This window comes from Prionailurus bengalensis, chromosome A3 (genome assembly GCF_016509475.1).
Source record: "Prionailurus bengalensis isolate Pbe53 chromosome A3, Fcat_Pben_1.1_paternal_pri, whole genome shotgun sequence".
Classification (NCBI taxonomy): Eukaryota; Metazoa; Chordata; class Mammalia; order Carnivora; family Felidae; genus Prionailurus; species Prionailurus bengalensis.
Genome location: NC_057354.1, coordinates 42,747,906 through 42,765,716, shown reverse-complemented (window position 1 = coordinate 42,765,716; position 17,811 = coordinate 42,747,906). Strand labels below are relative to the sequence as shown.

At 43.6% G+C, this 17,811-nt stretch overlaps 1 protein-coding gene across 1 annotated transcript in view; it reads right to left on the bottom strand.

The window, feature by feature from the left end:
• The window catches only part of PCSK2 (proprotein convertase subtilisin/kexin type 2), a 274,633-nt gene that overhangs the window by 68,748 nt on the left and 188,074 nt on the right, over positions 1-17,811 (bottom strand). Inside the window, exon 6 of the mRNA XM_043602927.1 lies at positions 4,583-4,659. Coding sequence (XP_043458862.1) covers positions 4,583-4,659 — 77 coding nt within the window. The remainder of the gene's footprint in view (positions 1-4,582; positions 4,660-17,811) is intronic.

Below are 17,811 nucleotides of genomic sequence, written 5' to 3'. Positions count from 1 at the left end.
GTCAAGCCCACTCAACATCTCGGCATGGCTGACAAGGTGTGCCGCCCATCTATCAACCAGCCAATCAACATTTACTGAATGCCAGCGAAGAAAAACATGTCATGCTAGATCCTGATACCACACAGGAAGTCGGTTATATCTGTTCTGCATATTAGTGAGGTTCATTAAATGTGCATGATTTTCTACCTTTTTGCAATTTGGATTACTATTACTACTATATTATTGCTTTGCTCGGCCATCTGTATTTTCCTGCTTGCAAGCTAGGAGGAAATTTACTCCTTTTGCAAATTTCTCAACTGTGTTTCAAATATATCTCTAGAGCTCAGATACTGCATGTAATTATTAAATGGTTCACAGTAGAATAAATACACTTGCTCTGCTTGAAAAGGAATAATCCTACAAAGTCAAATTTAGCACCGGGCAAGAAATTCTAATATCCCCATCCTCTAAAAGCAGTTCTGCATATGCATGAAGTTTGCTTTCATAAACAGTCCTTGGCTGGGAGTTTTAAATAGGTTCTTGAAGAAATGCACACTTGAAGGTGCTCACGCCCAGAGGAGAGCACCTGAAGAAACCGGCATGCCTTCGTGGCTGCAGAACTGGCCAGAGACTCATGCTGGCACGGCAGTGAACACAGCTCCAGCCAAAGGCAGGTGGTGGATCAAGACTCCTGGAGCCTCGGGCAGCAACATTCCCTGAGTGAGGTGAGAGAAGGGTCCTCATCTATGCCTCGGGCCCAGTTTCTGACCCAATCACAAAATCTCTCCTCCTTTCTCCTAAAGCCTGCGTGATGCACACCTCTTCCATGAAGCCTTCTTAGAATGCTGCCCCCTGTCCCGGGCTGTAACTCCCAGGCCAGGTGTCCAGGTTACTTCCTGAACGTGTCTGCACCTCCCGCTTCCCCCCCTTCACCTAAATTGTACCCTCAGCCTGGAATATACCCCTTAACTCTACCAGTTACCTTCCTTCAAATCCTAGAGCAAATGCTACCCGTTCAGGGAAGCCTATCTCTGCTTCTCTGGCTAGAGATAATTTTGCATTGCTCCATACTCTCCAAGGCATCTTTGTTATGAGGCGGTGCGTATAATGACCCCCTCACTGGTGTCAAATCCTGTCTCCACCACGTATTAGCTGTATCATCTTGTCCACGTTACTTAGCCTTTCTATGCCTCCATTTTCAAAATGGGGATAGTCCTGATAAGAGTTCTTTCTTTCTTTTTTTTAAATTTCTTTTAATGTTTATTTTTGAGATAGAGAGAGACAGAGTGTGAGTAGGGGAGGGGCAGAGAGCGAGGGAGACATCAGAAGCTGGCTCCAGGCTCTGAGCTGTCAGCACAGACATGCAGCTCGAACCCCATGAACCGTGGGATCATGACCTGAGCTGAAGTCGGGCACTCAACCCACTGTGTCCTGATAATAGCTATTTCAAAGGTTTATTATGAGAATTAACTGAATTAATACATGCAAAGCACTTAAAACAGTGCCTTAAACACAGTAACTGCTTAATAAGCTGCTATTTTAGCCCTAGCTATGCTTAGCACTGTGGTGATTTGGGCATCTGTCTCCACTCATAGGACATTTTGCAAGCTCCTCAGAAGCTCGCATATCAAAGCTAATAGTTTCATAAATACCAAACTAAATTATGCCCCATGCTTTTTAAATTTACTTCTTATTATGGGAAAAAAAATCCAGAGATCTACAAAAGTAGGCAGAAATCTCATGTACCCATGATAAGCGTTAGCACTTACTAACCCATGACCATTTTATTTTCTGTATTCCTCCACTCATCTCCTTCCTCCTGCCCCAAGCCCTAAGTTATATGGAAGAAAATCCCAGGAAAATATTTCACCCAGAGGGAATTCTGAATAAACTTATCCTACACGCATGGATAGGATGTTATATTCAACTTCTTCTTGGGCCAAGAAGGAATCATCTCCAGGACCCAAATTTTCGACCACAGGTCCTGCTAGTGGTGTGGGCTTGGACTTTGACCCACTTTCCTTCCATAAGCATTTACAATAATAATTATGTTTCGAGAGGCCATGATTTGAACTGGTACCATCCAGTCTTTATAATAAAAGGATGGTGGATAAGGATCTTTGAATATGACTTGATCATTGGGAAAAGCCCTATTTATAGGTCAAAGTGGCTCCTGTGTCTTGAGTCAGTGGCTTCCTAATAAGCAAAGATCCTACATGCTTGATTCATTATACTGTGTCTCAGGCAATCGGACACTGGGGAATTTTTACCACCGACAATGAAGAATTGTGTTGCAAGAAGCCCTAATTCGCCCTAGTTAGACGATTTTAGCCAGTTTAAAGTTGAACTTTCAAGAACAAGTTTGCAAATGAAAGTATTTAAAATAGAAGCCAATTCTGTTTGTTTGTTTGTTTGTTTAAAGAATATTCTTACAGCATATCACACAGGGAGACTTGCTTGGGGTGGTTGTGCTGGGTTCAGAAAATGGGCTGTGGTGGGGCGGGGGGGTGGGGAGGGGACCATTGTGTTGGTTATATTTTTGTGCCTGCATCAATCCACCAAAGATTAATTTAGTACCTACTAGCTGTAGAGAGAACAAGTGACACATGTATTGCTCCTGCCCTGCTGTCATGTGGACAACTGGTAAGCAGTCATGTTGAAGCCGGGCACCCCCTCTTGGTCCTCCTCAGTGCAATGTTCCAAACCACCATTACCCATTAGGTCTTGCCCCTGGCTTAGTGACATCTGTCTGGGGACTTCACATCTCTGTGTCTGAAAAGGGTTTATTTGCTAAGGGTAAGTTAGGAGGTCGGGTTGTAAGTTGTGGAGGGTATGAGATGCTTCATGTCAGAAATTCTCAGACCTTTGGGATACACCCTCATGTCCTAAGCACACCCTTTCGAACACGACGTGATAATTTTAAAGCTGTCGTAGAAGAAGCTGATGAAGAGTCAATTGTGCTGTTGAACATAGGTAATGATCTTTTTTAAAATGTTGCAAATGTGACTGGTTTTTCTCCTTTCTTCTTTTCTGCATGTTTTGTAATTGCCAAACCCCCAACTCATGTGCCCTTTTGTGTCCCCCAGTCACACTCTGGTCAACTTGCTGACTGTAGGGACAGAGTATAAGTCACCTGGTCCGCTGGAGACCCATATCTGGCCAGTCTGGCCATCATGCTTTGTGTCTTTTATCATAAAAATGTTGCTTATAAAAGAATGGTACAGTTTGGATTTAAAAACCTGTCTGAAGCTTGGGTTCAAGTGTTGGCTCTGACACATCCTAGTCTGACCAGGGAAGAGACACACAACCTCTCTGAGCCTGTTTCCTTCTCACCGAACAGAGAACGGCAACATTTATTTTGCCTACACGCGTTTGCCATGGAAGTGAAAGAAATGAGTAGAGTGATGTACACATATTGTTATACCATTAATTGAAGTTCATATGTTCTTATGAACTTTACCCAAGAACATCAATAATAGGGAAGCGCTAGGTTTAAAACCTAGCTGATTTTGAGTAAGCAAGCCACAAGACTTTATTTCTCAATATTTCTCATATGCAATCAACCGTAAAGGCAAGAATTTTACTTGGAGAAAAAAGAGACTGCATGTTTACATGTTTAGTAGCAAAACAGGTGGAAGAAAAGTCACACCTTTGGATGGACCATTGGGTACGTTAACATGGTAGGACGCCAAGCAATGCTTCGAACCTATGGGTTGATGACACTGCATTGCGTATTTGGAAATGGCTAAGAGAATAGATCTTAAATGACCTCATCAACAAGAAAAAATATTTCTTTGGTACTATGCCTGGTGTCAGATGCTAACCAGACTTAATGCAGTGATCATCTTGTGACATATGCAAATATCAAATCGCTATGTTGTATACCTGAAATTGATATAATGTCATATGTCGATTGTGCCTCAATTAAAAAAATACTTCAAACCTTTGCCAATTATGCTTACTGCTCCGTTGCAAGGAACTATGTGAGCCCTTATAAGGTTACAGCAGAAGCATTTTTCCAAAACACATAGAAACAGAGCAGAGGGCCAAAACAGTTGTCTTCAACAGATCAAGTGGAGCGAGCATGTTTTTTATCATCTTATGGTGGGTTGAAAAGGATTTCTTATTATTTCTATTTTCTTTTGTCTTTTTAGAAATGTTTATTTATTTTTGAGAGAGAGACAAAGAGAGACTGAGGGGCAGAGAGAGAGGGAGACATAGAATCCAAAGCAAGCTCCAGGCTCTGAGCTGTCAGCACAGAGCCCAGTGCCGGGCTTGAACTCACAAACCATGAGACCATGACCTGAGCTGAAGTCAGATGCTTAACTGATTGAGTCACCCAGGCGCCCCATCTTCTATCTTTAATAAAGTGGCAAATAACTCCCAACTCATCCAAACAAAATAGTCCAAGACCATTCTAGAGGAACATTGCCATATTAACAAAATCCAAGAATTTAGAGAATGTAGCTATGACGGAGAAAAATCACAGTATAATTTAGGGAAGCACTAAGATTATTTTTCTAGGAATAGCCAAGTTTTCAAAACAGAGTCAAACAAAACCCCCAGATCTAAAGTCAAAGGCGGCCCCCGAGGCCCAGTATACCTGTTGAACCAGTCGTCTGTGTATCGAGGGTAGGGGTAGGGGTCATTGCCGCTGAAGTCATAGCTCGCTTCCGCGTTCTGAAAAACACAAGGCGTCTCATTAGGTCAGTCAAGCCAGATGGACAGGCCAGAGAGGATGCTTCAAGACATGACTGTCTGATGCTTACAGGTCCTCTGTGGAGTGCTGTGTTAATGTTCCTCCCTGGGCCAGCCCTTGCAAAGGGGTGACAGAGCTGGTGTGTCCTTGGATCTCTGTCCCTCCCTTTATCCTCTTCCCAGACCTCCTCATTCCATTCTGCTTCAGGCCCTCAATGAACTAGCAAATTTGAGTCCTGTGCTCTCCAGGACTGTCTCCATTTTAAGTTGAGTTACCATCTGTGGGTGAACGGGCTTCACCTAGAATCCAGGACTTAGGCTTCCTTGGCTTGATGGTCAGAATGCTCTCGGTCTTATGTCACAAGTGAGGCAATCTCTGGAGTTTTCTTGCTTTGTGCAGAAGGCTCCCTGCTTCAGACTGACCTAGGCTTGGGTCCTTTATATTTATGGGTGTTAAACCCCTGCCCAAGCCCCTAACATCAGCACAGTATCAACCTCACTGAGTCACTCAACACAGATCAGAGTCTAATATATTCCAGTGATTATGCCAGATATGGGAACATCCTTGTGTAACTTACAGCCTAGCTGGGGGCACAGACATCAATCAAATGACCAAACAAATAAATACACAATTATGAACGGGGAGTACTCTACTCCCTACAGTATTTGGTTAGAAGTTTAAATTCTATGCATCTAACACCTCCATTTTTCCCCTTGAGAGGTTTTCCCCCCCAGAAATCAATTACATATGCACTTAAATAGTTTTCCATTTAGGTCTTTAGTTGGCCGACCTTTTATTTTGGCCCAAGATGGGAAATGATCTACCATCTTTTGGAGACTAATTCATCCTTCCCACTGCTTTCTCTGCTTGCCTGGAATGCTCAGAACGAGAATCCCATTTTTCTCTGTTCTGTTTTTGAGTTCTGCAGTAGAGACCCAGGTGGCTTCCTGGCCCACAGTATACATTTGGCTAGAAAGCACTGGATTAGGTATATATTCCGGTGTGGGCATTTCCTGATTTCATGGGTCCTGAGACATTTTCAGGAATCGTGCCCTTTTATGAGGTAAAACACTTTAGTCTGTAAACTTTATGTATCAGTGGCATAATGTTTTTAAAAGCAAACTGATGAATTCCATTAGTTTGCGTTTCCATTTGCTGGATGGACAAAGGGCTATTAGTCACCAGTAGTTGTAGTAATCAGAATTATAATACTAATTTATTTATTTATTTATTTATTTATTTAAAATGTTTATTTATTTTTGAGACAGAGAGAGACAGAGCATGAGCAGGGAAGGGGCAGAGAGAGAGGGAGACACAGAATGTGAAGCAGGCTCCAGGCTCTGAGCTGTCAGCACAGAGCCCAACGCGGGGCTCGAACTCACAAACTGCGAGATCATGACCTGAGTCGAAGTCGGATGCTTAACCGACTGAGCCACCCAGGTGCCCCAATACTAATTTATTTAAATAAATGTTGTGTTTGGGATAGACATCACCCTGAAATTTGTGGGTTTTTTTTAATTTTATTTTTTATTTTGTAAAGTTTACATCCAAATTAGTTAGCATATAGTGAAACGATGATTGAAATTTGTGTTTTTATTTTTTTTCCAGTTTTTATTATTTAGATTCCAGATGGTTAACATGAAGTGTAATATTAGTTTCAGGTGTGGGATGTAATGATTCATCACTTATATGCAACACTTCGTGCTTATCACAAGTGCCCTCAAGACCTATCACCCATTTAACCCATCCCACCCACCTCCGTCCACCTCGCCACCAGTAACCATCAGTTTGTTCTCTCCAGTTAAGAGTCTGTTTCTTGGTTTGCCTCTATTTTTCCCCCCACTATGTTCACTTATTTTGTTTCTTAAATTCCACACATGTGTGAAATCATATGGTATTTATCTTTCTCTGACTAATTTTGCTTAGCATAGTATTCTCTAGCTCAACCCACCCCATTGCAAATGGCAAGAGGTCGTTCTTTTTGATGGCTGAGTAATATTCTCACATCATATATCTCACATCTTCTTTATCCACTATATACATGTATCTATATCTATATCTATCTATATCACATCTTCTTTACCCATTCATCAGTTGATGGACACTTGGGCTCTCACCATAGTGTAGCTATTGTTGATAATGCTGCTATAAACATTAAGGTGGATGTATCCTTTTGAATCAGTATTTTTGTAACCTTTGGGTAAATACCAAGTAGTGCAATTGCTGGATCATAGGTAGTTCTATGTTTAACTTTTTGAGGCGCCTCCATACTGTTTTCTAGAGAGGCTGTACCAGTTTGCATTCCCACCAACAGTGTAAGAAGATTCCCCTTTCTCTACATCCTCGCCAACACCTGTTGTTTCCTGTGTTGTTAATTTTAGCCATTCTGACAAAAGGTGTAAGGAGATATCTCATTTTTTTAAATGTTTACTTATTTATTTTGAGGGAGAGAGAGAGTGTAAGCAGGGCAGAGGGGTGGGGGGGGGGGGGAGAGAGAGAGAGAGAGAGAGAGAGAGAGAGAATATCCTGAGCAGGCTCTGTGCTGTCAGGGCAGATGGGGGCTCAATCCCATGAACTGTGAGATCATGACCTGAGCTGAAATCAGGAGTCAGAGGCTTAACCAACTGAACCACCCAGGTGTCCCATCTCATTGTGGATTTGATTTGTATTCCCCTGATGATGAATGATGTTAAGCATCTTTTCATGTGTCCGTTGGCCAGCTGGATGTCTTCTTTGGAAAAACATCTATTCATGTCTTCTGCCCTTTTCTTAAGTGGATTATTTGTTTTTTGGGTGTTGAGTTTTATAAGTTCTGTATATATTTTGGATACTAACCCTTTATCAGATATGTCGTTTGCAAATATCTTCTCCCATTCCAAAGGTTGTCTTTTAGTTTTGTTGATTGTTCCCTTCACTGTGCAGAGCTTTTTATCTTGATGAGTCCCTGTAGTTTATTTTTGCTTTTCTTTCCCTTGACTCAGGAGACATGTCCAGTAAGAAGTTGCTGCAGCAGATGGCAAAGAGGTTACTTCCTGTCTTCTCCTCTAGGACTTTGATGGCTTCTGGTCTCACATTTAGTTCTTTCATCCATATTGGATTTATTTTTGTTTATGGTTTTAATTTTTTTTTAATTTAAGAATTTTGGGCATTATTGAGGCATTGATATACTTCATGCGTGATGAGTTTGGGCATGTGCCTACACCCATGATAACATCACCCCAGACAAGGTGCTGAAAGCATGTTCATCACCTCCCCAAATTTCCTTTTGTTCTTTTGTGTCTGTGTGTTATTTATGTTTTTGTCTCGGTGAGAACATTTAACATGAGATCTACCCTGTTAACATAGTGTGAAGCACACAATACCGTATTGTTGACTGTGTTGCATAGCACAGTTCTAGAACTTACTCATGTGCATAACTGAAACTTCATACCTATCAAAAATCAATCCCTCATTTTCTACCTTCTCTTACCCCGTTGGAAGTTTGGGTCAATGCATCTTCTGTGCCCAATAAGCCTATCTTTTATTCTAGAATATAGGTCTTCCTTTAACACCCGGTCATCAGAGAGGACAACTTCCTGTCTCCTCTGGCCATAATGATTGGCTCCAAATTATCTGTTCCTCCTTCTCCCCTTTGGTCCCAAACTACACTCATTTACCTTTTTAAAAAAATTTAATTCTCTCTCTGGTCTCTATTTCCCGTCTCTGGGAGACACTCTCAGATCAGGCATGGTTTTTTTTGTGTGTCGTTTTATTTTTTTTACTTTTCTTGAACTGTTTGGATTTCAGTCCTTTTGAGGGATACTATTTTGAAATAGTTACTATGTTTGGTTACCCTAACCTTCTCTGAGTTTTTGAGACAAGAGCATTCTTAGGTAGAGTTGATAGATGGAGTGTCGAGAGAAACCCAAATTCATACTTTCTCTTTGGGGCTTCAAAGCTGGAGTCGAAGCCGAAGCAACAGACTGGGAGGACTGTAGGCTAAACCTGGTTTGTTTCTCTACAGAGGAGAGAAAAATTGCCTGGCGTAAGGCAAGTTGGACAGAACATTCAATACGTAGCTATTGTGGGGCTCTCAGAGGGGGCCCTCTTTTTTTTTGTTCTGGAGTGGGATGGGGGTTGGAATGTCCAAAGTCGGAGGGGTCTGGGACTCATCTGGGGACAGGGGACTCATCCTGTGTTGCTGCAGACCAGCAGCGGCTCCCCGGGACGTCTGCGTTCAGGGACTTGGGGTGGCCCCACTCTGCATTTCTTTGGCCATCAGTGTGGAGCAGTGGGCAACAGAATACTCTGTGGGAGGCTGACAGGGGTGAGAGTGTGGCAGTAAGAATCAGCTGGCCTAGAAAGCTCGGGAGTCAGGACACTGGGGATCCAGGGTTCAGGCAGGATCCGCACGAAGTGACAACCAATCCGTGACAATGGGGACGCAAGAGTGGAATCCAGGGGCACAGACGGCTAGCCGCAAGTGCACGCACCCCGCATCCTCAGCGCTGTGCCGGTCCTTTGAAGCTCAGGGACAATTCTGGAGACAGGAGCGGGGGGCACCCCCTGAGCTGACCAAGGTCAAATTTCTGCCTTGAGCGAGTGCCATCAGGCTGGCAGATAAGAAGTTAAATTCCACTAGAGAAAAGAAAAATCGAACTGGTCTGCACCTCTGTGTTTGCTGCCTGATTGCCCACGTCACATGCTTTCACCCGGGTTCACTTTTCTGGTTTATAATTATTACCTGTGATCTGGGCTGAGGCTTTTTGCCTCCAATTCCTGGTCCTGGAGAAAATGGCTTGCCCTGAGGTGGGTGGGGCCGGGGGGAACATTGAAGAGATCTGATGGCAGAACTGGCACCCGAGAATCCGTGGAACCCTGAGCCCACTTTTGTAAGACGAGAAAGACCGTGTGTTGTCAGGGGTCAAATTCACTTGTGAAGGTTGAAATGGTTGATGACTTACAAACTTTTTTTGCTGTTGTCTTTTAGTTAATTTGGTGACTAATGCTTAATTCCTTGTGGAAGAGTCTAGGCTGAGTATCGAGGAAGGCAAGTGGCTGCTCTGGCATGTCTTTTGGCCAAAAATCAAACGGTTTATGGCCAGAAAGAACAGTGAGCAATTTTTTGTAAGTGTTCTGTTTATACTTTTATAGCCCAAACCGAATCATTTATTGATTTGAGTTACAATGTTGCCTTCCATAAAATTATTTGTGTACAGGAAGAAATTAAATGGGGCTTGAGTTATGCTGGAATTTTCTAAAATAGCCAATAACGTGGACGTTTAGGGGGAAGTGGTGTCTCTGGAAGTTGAATGCTCTGGTCATCCCAGGCTAAGCCAGCCGCTTGTTTTGGTTTGGATTCTTCCATAACTTCTTTTGGAAACCCATTAGTCTTATTTTCTTGCTTTAGAAAATACTAACTGTTTAGCAAACATAATTTAATCATGGATGATTCAGGATCAGGATGATTCAGAGTCATCATGAAGAACTTGAATTATCATTGTCCCATCGTGCAGAAAGTGAGAAGCCTGGACTGAATCCAAACCGACCTCAGGGCTGCCCTGGAAGTTATTTCTGGAAGAAACTTCTGATAATGGCTTGTTTCTCTTATAAGAGTTGAGAGTGGGAGGAAAAAATAAACCCTCTGGTATTTAATAATTCTGGGGCTTAATTTCTGAATATTTGACTGCGGGGTCAGAAAGCAGGTCTAGATTAGTCCTTAGAAAAGAAGTTTCAGGGGCACCTGGGTGGCTTAGTTGGTTAAGCGTCGGACCTCAGCTCAGGTCATGATCTCACAGTCTGTGAATTCGAGCCCCATGTCGGGCTCTGTGCTGACAGCTCAGAGCCTGGAGCCTGCTTCGGATGTTGTGTCTCCCTCTGTCTCTGCCCCTCCACTGCTTATGCTCTGTCTCTCTGTGTCTCAAAAATAAATAAACACCAAAAAAAAATTTAGAAAGCAAGCTTAATAGTTATGACTTTGGTTGTTGTTTGTACTGTGAGCTTTCCACCAGGTGGCCTGCCTGCACATTAAGCTAAGAAAGGACAGGAACTTACTTATTTTCAAGTAATCTTCTGATTTCTCATGTCCGAGGTGCTGCCTTTGTGCAGACATCAAAGTCACAGGCCGACAAATGGCACATGTCAGATGCCAGAGCTGGTCTCACCAAGAAAGCTGGCGGTGAACCCAGTGGCAACCATGCCCCTTGGCTTTCACATACACAGAGAAGCTTCTAAGACTCCCCGAGACTGAACCTGGCTCCTGCACTGCCACTCTTGCCCCCAGATCTGGAATTTAATGCCTCTGGGACCCGCAGACTGTCCCTGTTGGGGTTGTACACAACAAATGTGTCTGTAGGCATCAGCTTGGACTAGAGAAAGGGAGAGAGGCATTCAAGTCAGACAGATCTGGTGTCAAACCTAAGCAGTTTGGTCTTGGCAATGATCTTGTTTTCTGAAAACCCTAGTTTCCTCATCTTTACAATGCAGGTGATAAGATGTAAGTACCTGGTTGCTGTGAGGGTAGAATGAAAGAATCGATGTAAGCTGGCAAGTGCGTTGCCCAAAAATGGGGGCATTCTCTCACTCCTACTTCTTCTGTGTCCTTTACTCTCTTTGATCACCGATAGCAAGAGTCACAAAATACGGTATGTACCAAATCTGACCCTCTACCTGTTTTTGTAAATAAAGTTTTATTGGAACATAACCATGTCTATTTGTTTAGTGGCCACTGGCTGCTTTCACACTCCAACAGCAGACTTAAGCGGTTGTGACAGAAACCTACAAATCTCGAAATATTTACTTTTATAGAGTTTGCCAAATCAGGCTGCCCTCTGAGAGCCCAAGGCCTACACTATAGCATCTTGCACAGTCCTCGTCTTCCTGAGGGCCCCCTTTGGCTCTGAGACGTGCCCGTCCCCTTTCCTCTTCTCTCTAGGTGGGCTGCAAAGGAATCTGATACAAACTAGCCTTACTACATTGCTAAGAGTTTGACATTTATGTCTCCCGGGTCTCATGCCACTCAAAGGTGGGTCATCGGGTGTTACTATGGTCAGAAACTGGTAGGGGCACTCTTGGAGGCAGAAGGCTGGGACGGTAGGGAGGCCTCACCATTATTGCCACCATCTCCCTGTCCATCACTGGTTGAAGGCTGTTTCTAGAGGCAACAACCCTCTAGGTCTTTGTCTCTCCATCTACAAGTGTCCTGTCTGCGACACAAGGCCATACTCATCTTTCATTCTGAAATATGATGCTGTGCTCACATTCTGACAATACCTAGCTTTCCTAATAGGCCAAGGGAGGTAACGTGGGGATCCATGGCTATGAGTGAACAGACCTCTTTAGAGCGCGAGGAGCAACCTCTGTAGTCTGACTACAACATTGGGAATGTGGTCTTTTTTTCATCAGGGCTGCCCATGCACAGTTGTGCATAAGGGTGCATGTCCAAGGGGAGGAATTAAAGGCTGCTCTGGACTCCACAAGCTGTGTGCCCTGGGGTGGGGCTTTAAAAAAGAATTGGCCTGTCTTGGGGTGGGGGCACTCTTTTCTCATTTGTTTGCCCAGAAGGGAACACATTTTCTAATTTGCTGGCCGGGAAGGAGGGTGTGGTTTTGCAACTCACCCACCAGTAGGGAGCGTTTTCATCAATGCCACACAAATGCATGTAAGTGCTACCATGTCCAAGAAACATGGCAAGTGGATCTCCCCAGCTAGAGTCATCTGTAAGCTCAGATATCAAAGAAATTGGACCAGGGAGACAAGGTGTGCCCTGTGAAATGTCAGGTAATACCACACTTAAATAATATCTCAAACGATAGGAGTTTATGAGTACAGCGTGGGATATGATTAATCGCCAATGAGATTTCCCACAGCTATAGGCACTCAGAACAAGAAAGTACATCTGTCTCGTTGGTCCCTTTATTATGCCTTGCTACTTTCCCTGAAGGCATTTAACCAAATAACCCAGCTAGGAGCTGTGTAACCGTATTAGCTGAAATTGCACTGCGCTCCTGGACTAATGAGAGAGAAATGAGTTTCCCCAGATAGACTTGCAAACTGCAACCATATTGCCCCGGAACAAAGCTCGTCTGTATGGAAACTGAGCAGCAAAATAGCCCAGTCCTTTAGAGCCTACAGAATTTTGCTGCTTGCATCTAATATGGTCATGGCTGAACGTTCCCAACTGTGCCTATTTTGATTTTCCTCAAATAATTCTCCCACATGCGCTGCTTTAATGATAATGTTCAGCTCACTTTTGACTGAAACCAACATTAAAGGGATTTATGTCTATATTAAGTCTGGCCGTAAAACTTAATGAAATTTAACATTTCTCCAGCACTCAAAAATTGAAAAAAAAAAAAAGATGCATAGTCAGAAAATTGTTTGAAATCTTTCTGTTATACTCCTAAGATTGCCAGAGTTGTGCATTTTTCCAGTGACGGTGTGTTCTCTGATTTGACGCCTCCTACCATCACTTCCTTCTTGCTCTGGTAAATTCCAGTAATTTCTCTAGCCACTGGAGTATTCTCGGGGTAAGAGAACAAGGCAGCATCATAGCCAGGCCGGGCAAGGATCACCGTGCCCCCAGACCGTGTCCTGGACCACTAGACTTTTTATATTTTCCAAAGCTAAACAGCTCCTTCCTTGGCCCACAGGGTCGCTTTTGTCAGCAGATCTGAGAGAGGTTCTAAGCACTACACATAAGAAGAGAAAATAATATTGATTCCCAATGGTTAACACAGAGTCTTAAGAATGAGTGCCCTTTAGGGGCTCCTGGGTGGCTCAGTTGGTTAAGCCTCTGACTCTTGATTTCATCTCAGGTCACGATCTCGCGGTTTGTGGGATCAAGCCCCGCGTTGGGCTCTGAGCTAACAGCGCAGAGCCTGCTTGGGATTCTCTCTCTCCCTTTCTCTTTGCCCCTCTGCAACTTGCACACATGCGCGCTCTCTCTTAAAATAAATAAACATGAAAACAAAGAATGAGTGCTTTTTTGTTTTCAAAGGAGTTAAAATTCTCTTATTTTATTTAATATTCTCCCAAACCCTGGGGATAGGAGAGCAGGTGTACTGAAGGAAGAGGTAGGGCTATCTCTGAGAAACAGTCAAAGCAACATCCTTGGTGGCTTCTGTAGACTTATCCCTGCCTGTCCACATCTTGACTTGTCTTGTCACTTCAGAAGGCCAATGAAATGGGTTTTGGCTAGATGAGGCTGATTCCCACCCACAAAATTTAAGAGCTTCCCTGAAAGTGTGAATTCCTGGGGTTGACCTGCTGCATTGACGAGAAGCTGCCACTCACCACAGTTAATCTCTGAGGGCTGGCTCGGTTCCACTGATAGGGTCCCTCACTTGTTCCGAAAGAATTTACATCTTTATTATCACTAGCTGCCAAGTCAGATTTAGCATTTCCTTCAATTACGGATGGAGGCTACAAGCCACGATATTATTAGCAGGACCTGGGAGCTTGTCACCAGCATGTAGTTTCATATCACGTTACAGTTGTTGCAGATACGCTGAAATATTTTTCCTATTCACTCCTACCTGCCACGAGATTTTGTTGTTCAACACGTTGAGAAAGAATGATACGTATTACCATTTCACACTTATATTCTTACACGTGGATAACTGTGTCTCAATACAGTTGCTTTCTTTGATTATTTCATGTATTTTGTTTTATGAATTTAAAATAGTTTTCTGAGAAGGAGGGGAGAGAACTGTGTGTGCAAATTGGTGCCATTTCTTGGAAGAGGAATTTGGCAATATCTACCAAAATAAAAGATCCACAGACTCTTTGACCCAGCCATCCCACTTCTAAGAATTTATCCTAAAGATATACTTGCACATGTATGAAACATTTGCTTTTGAGTGTATTCCTGGCAGCATGATTGTAAATGTTCAATAGTGGGGCCGACTTAAATAAACAATGGGGCCTCCATAAGATGCCAAACTCTGCAGGCTCAGCAAAGAATGAGGGACCAAGCCTATCATGAGCTCATTCCTAACAAGTATTGTCAAGTAAGAAAGGCAATGTGTAGGGGCTCCTTGGTGGCTCAGCCGGTTAAGCATCTGACTTTGGATCTCGTGGTCCATGGGTTCGAGCCCCACGTTGGGCTCTGTGCTGACAGCTCAGAGCCTGGAGCCTGATTCAGATTCTGTGTCTCCCTCTCTCTGTCCCTCCCCAGCCTGCACTCTGTCTTCTCAAAAATAAGTAAACATTTGAAAAAAATTAAAAGAAAGGCAGGGTGTAGGAGCCTTGTGAGCTCCTAATTGCACAGAAGAGAAGGATATTTTTAAAGTATTTTTTAAAAAGTTTATTTATTTATGTTGAGAGAAAGAGGGGCACAGAGAGAGAGAATCCCAATCAGGCTCCACCCTGTCAGCACAGAGCCCTACACGGGGCTCAGACTCACGAACCATGAGATCGTGACCTGAGCCGAAATGAAGAGTCAGACGCTTAACCCACTGAGCCACCCAGGTGCTTAGAAAGCATATTCTTTATAGTAAATGCATACAGTATTTCCGGAAAGATACCTAAGAATCTTTATATACTACTCTGCCTCTAGGGAGGGTCATGGGGTCTGGGGTGGAAGACAAAATTTTCATGGCATAACACTTGATTTTATGTAAAAAAAAATTTTTTTTTTGCCATAATAACAACAGGTAACACACAATGAGTGGTTGCTTTGTGCAAGGGGCTCTTTCGGATGCTTTGCATGCGTCAGCTTCTCACGACATCCTTAGGGGGTAGACAATATTCTTATCACTCTCGTTCCATGAGCAAGGAAACTGAGGCACAGAGACACTGAGTATTTTGCCTGAGGTCACAAAGATGAAAGGAGACAGAGTCTCTGACAGTACAGAGCCTGCTTAGCATTCTCTCTCCCTGCCTCTCTCTCTCTTTCTCTCTCTCTCTCTTCCTCAAAATAAATAAATAAGCAGTCTGACTCAGAAAGGCCTCTCCTCTAACCATGCAGTCTTGCCGCTCTGCATAAGAACATACCATTACAGGGACACCTGGGTGATTCAGTCGGTTAAGCATCCCACTTCAGCTCAGGTCATGATCTCACGGTTCATGAGTTCGAGCCCTGCATCGGGCTCTCTGCTGTCAGCACAGAGCCGACTTTGGATCCTCTGTCTCCCTCTCTTTGCCCCTCCCCTGCTAGCACGAGCACTCTCTCTCTCTCTCAAAAAGAAATAAACATTAAAAAAAAAAAGAAGAAACACAACCATCACATTCTATTGCATGCGTTGCTTAAAAAAGAAAAATACCTAGCAAATTGAATTAAATACACAATTTAGTGTACTTACACCCTACAATGTCCGTGGGTCATTTTGTCTAAATCCAAGCGTGTAAATTGAGCCAATAATTGAACCCCCACCCACGACACACCTCACTAAAGGGCCAGGAAGCACATCTCTTACTTTGCGTGATCCATTCATTTTTCAAACAGCATAGTTTTGGTTAGTAAACTCTCTCATCCAAGGTGGGTATGACGCCTTTGAGGCCCAAAGCAGCAAATACGTTTTCAAAAGAGAAATCTCCTTCTCCTCCTTTCAACAGCAAGCTTCAAGCTAGTCCCTTTTCCTCTCGATTATGTTGTTCCTCTTAAAAGCAGAACTCTTTTTGAAAAACAAACATCACAGTGTATGTAAGCATGGGTGGCTGGATTCCTCAGAAACTGAAATCTTGGAAATGCTTCTTCTTCTTTTTTTTTTTTCCCCCAGAGCCTCTTCAGCACTACTTGGTGGCCCTAGGCATTCTTAAAAAAATTTTTTTTAATGTTATTTATTTTTGAGAGAGAAACAGAGCATGAGTGGGGGGGAGGGGCAGAGGGAGAGGGAGACACAGAATCCCAAGCAGGCTCCAGGCTCCGAGCTGTCAGCACAGAGCCCGATGCGGGGCTCAGACCCACGAACTGTGAGATGATGACCTGAGCCAAAGTCAGACGCTTAACCGACTGAGCCACCCCGGTGCCCGTTGGTGGCCCTTGGATTTCTGAATACAGTTTGAGAACTGCTGGCCAAGAGAGATGTTTCATGGGATGCATACATGCCGTGCCTTCACTAATACAGCCTTGCAGGCCAGACCGTGACTTCTTTCAAAGCAGTCCCCCGATCCTTATTATGCAGCGACAGACAAGTCTCCGTTAAGCGCACTGTGTCGTTAATACCTCCCTCAGCCTTGCCATACGTCTTCTTATCTGACAGAGGCAAGCATTGGCAGGCAGGGTATCCAGCTTGAGTTGTTTTCACTGTATGTATTTTGACGGTTACCTTCCATTTATGTCAAGGGATATTGGTTGTTTATCTGTTTGAAATAGTGATTTATAGTTTCCCTTCAAAACACATTCATTTATAATAAAAGAGGTGAGTCAATTTAAGGAAATCTCCTAGGTAAATAATAACACCCGCGGCAAGAATCGTGCAGGTGTGTTTGTGACCGGTCAATGTTTGGGAACCACTGGAATAAAGCACTGGCAATATCACGGCTTCAGGTTCTCCTGTTATCAGCAGACTCGGCCTTGAGAGGGGCCAAGAACTGATTATCTGCACAGGGGATCTGAAGGAGTAATGGAAAAGATTTTCTGTCCTCAAATCTTAATCTTGTCACTTGTCATTTCGACGTTCTAGCTTCCATTCTTTACATTCTGTAGGCTCTTGGCCTTTATTCATTGTGTGCGGCCTGTCACCTATTTATTTTTTTCATTGGACAACTATTTCTCGAGTACCAACTACTTGCCAGGCATTGTAGAGTAGCAAGCCACTTTCGGAGAGGGACATACAAGAGCTGGGGTGCCTTGCCTGTGGCCGTCATGAGTGAATACATTAATTATGGACTGACACCCAAGTGTTCAACACAATCTTTAGCAGCCAACTGTGCCTTTCAACTCAGGTTGCTCAGGGGAATTGCCTGGGGACCTTCTAGAAGGATGGATACTTGAGTGACCCCTGGATTCTGATCTAATTCATCTGGGGCGGAGCTTGGACATCAGTAGTTAACAAAACCCAACTCTGCAGGCGATTCTGATGTATAGTCAATACAGTGTGGCCTAGGGATCAGTAGCACTGACATCACCTGAGCACTTGTTGGAAACGCAGAATCTTAGACGGTACCCCAGGCTGGCTGAATGTCAATCCGCATTTTAACTGGCTCTCCAG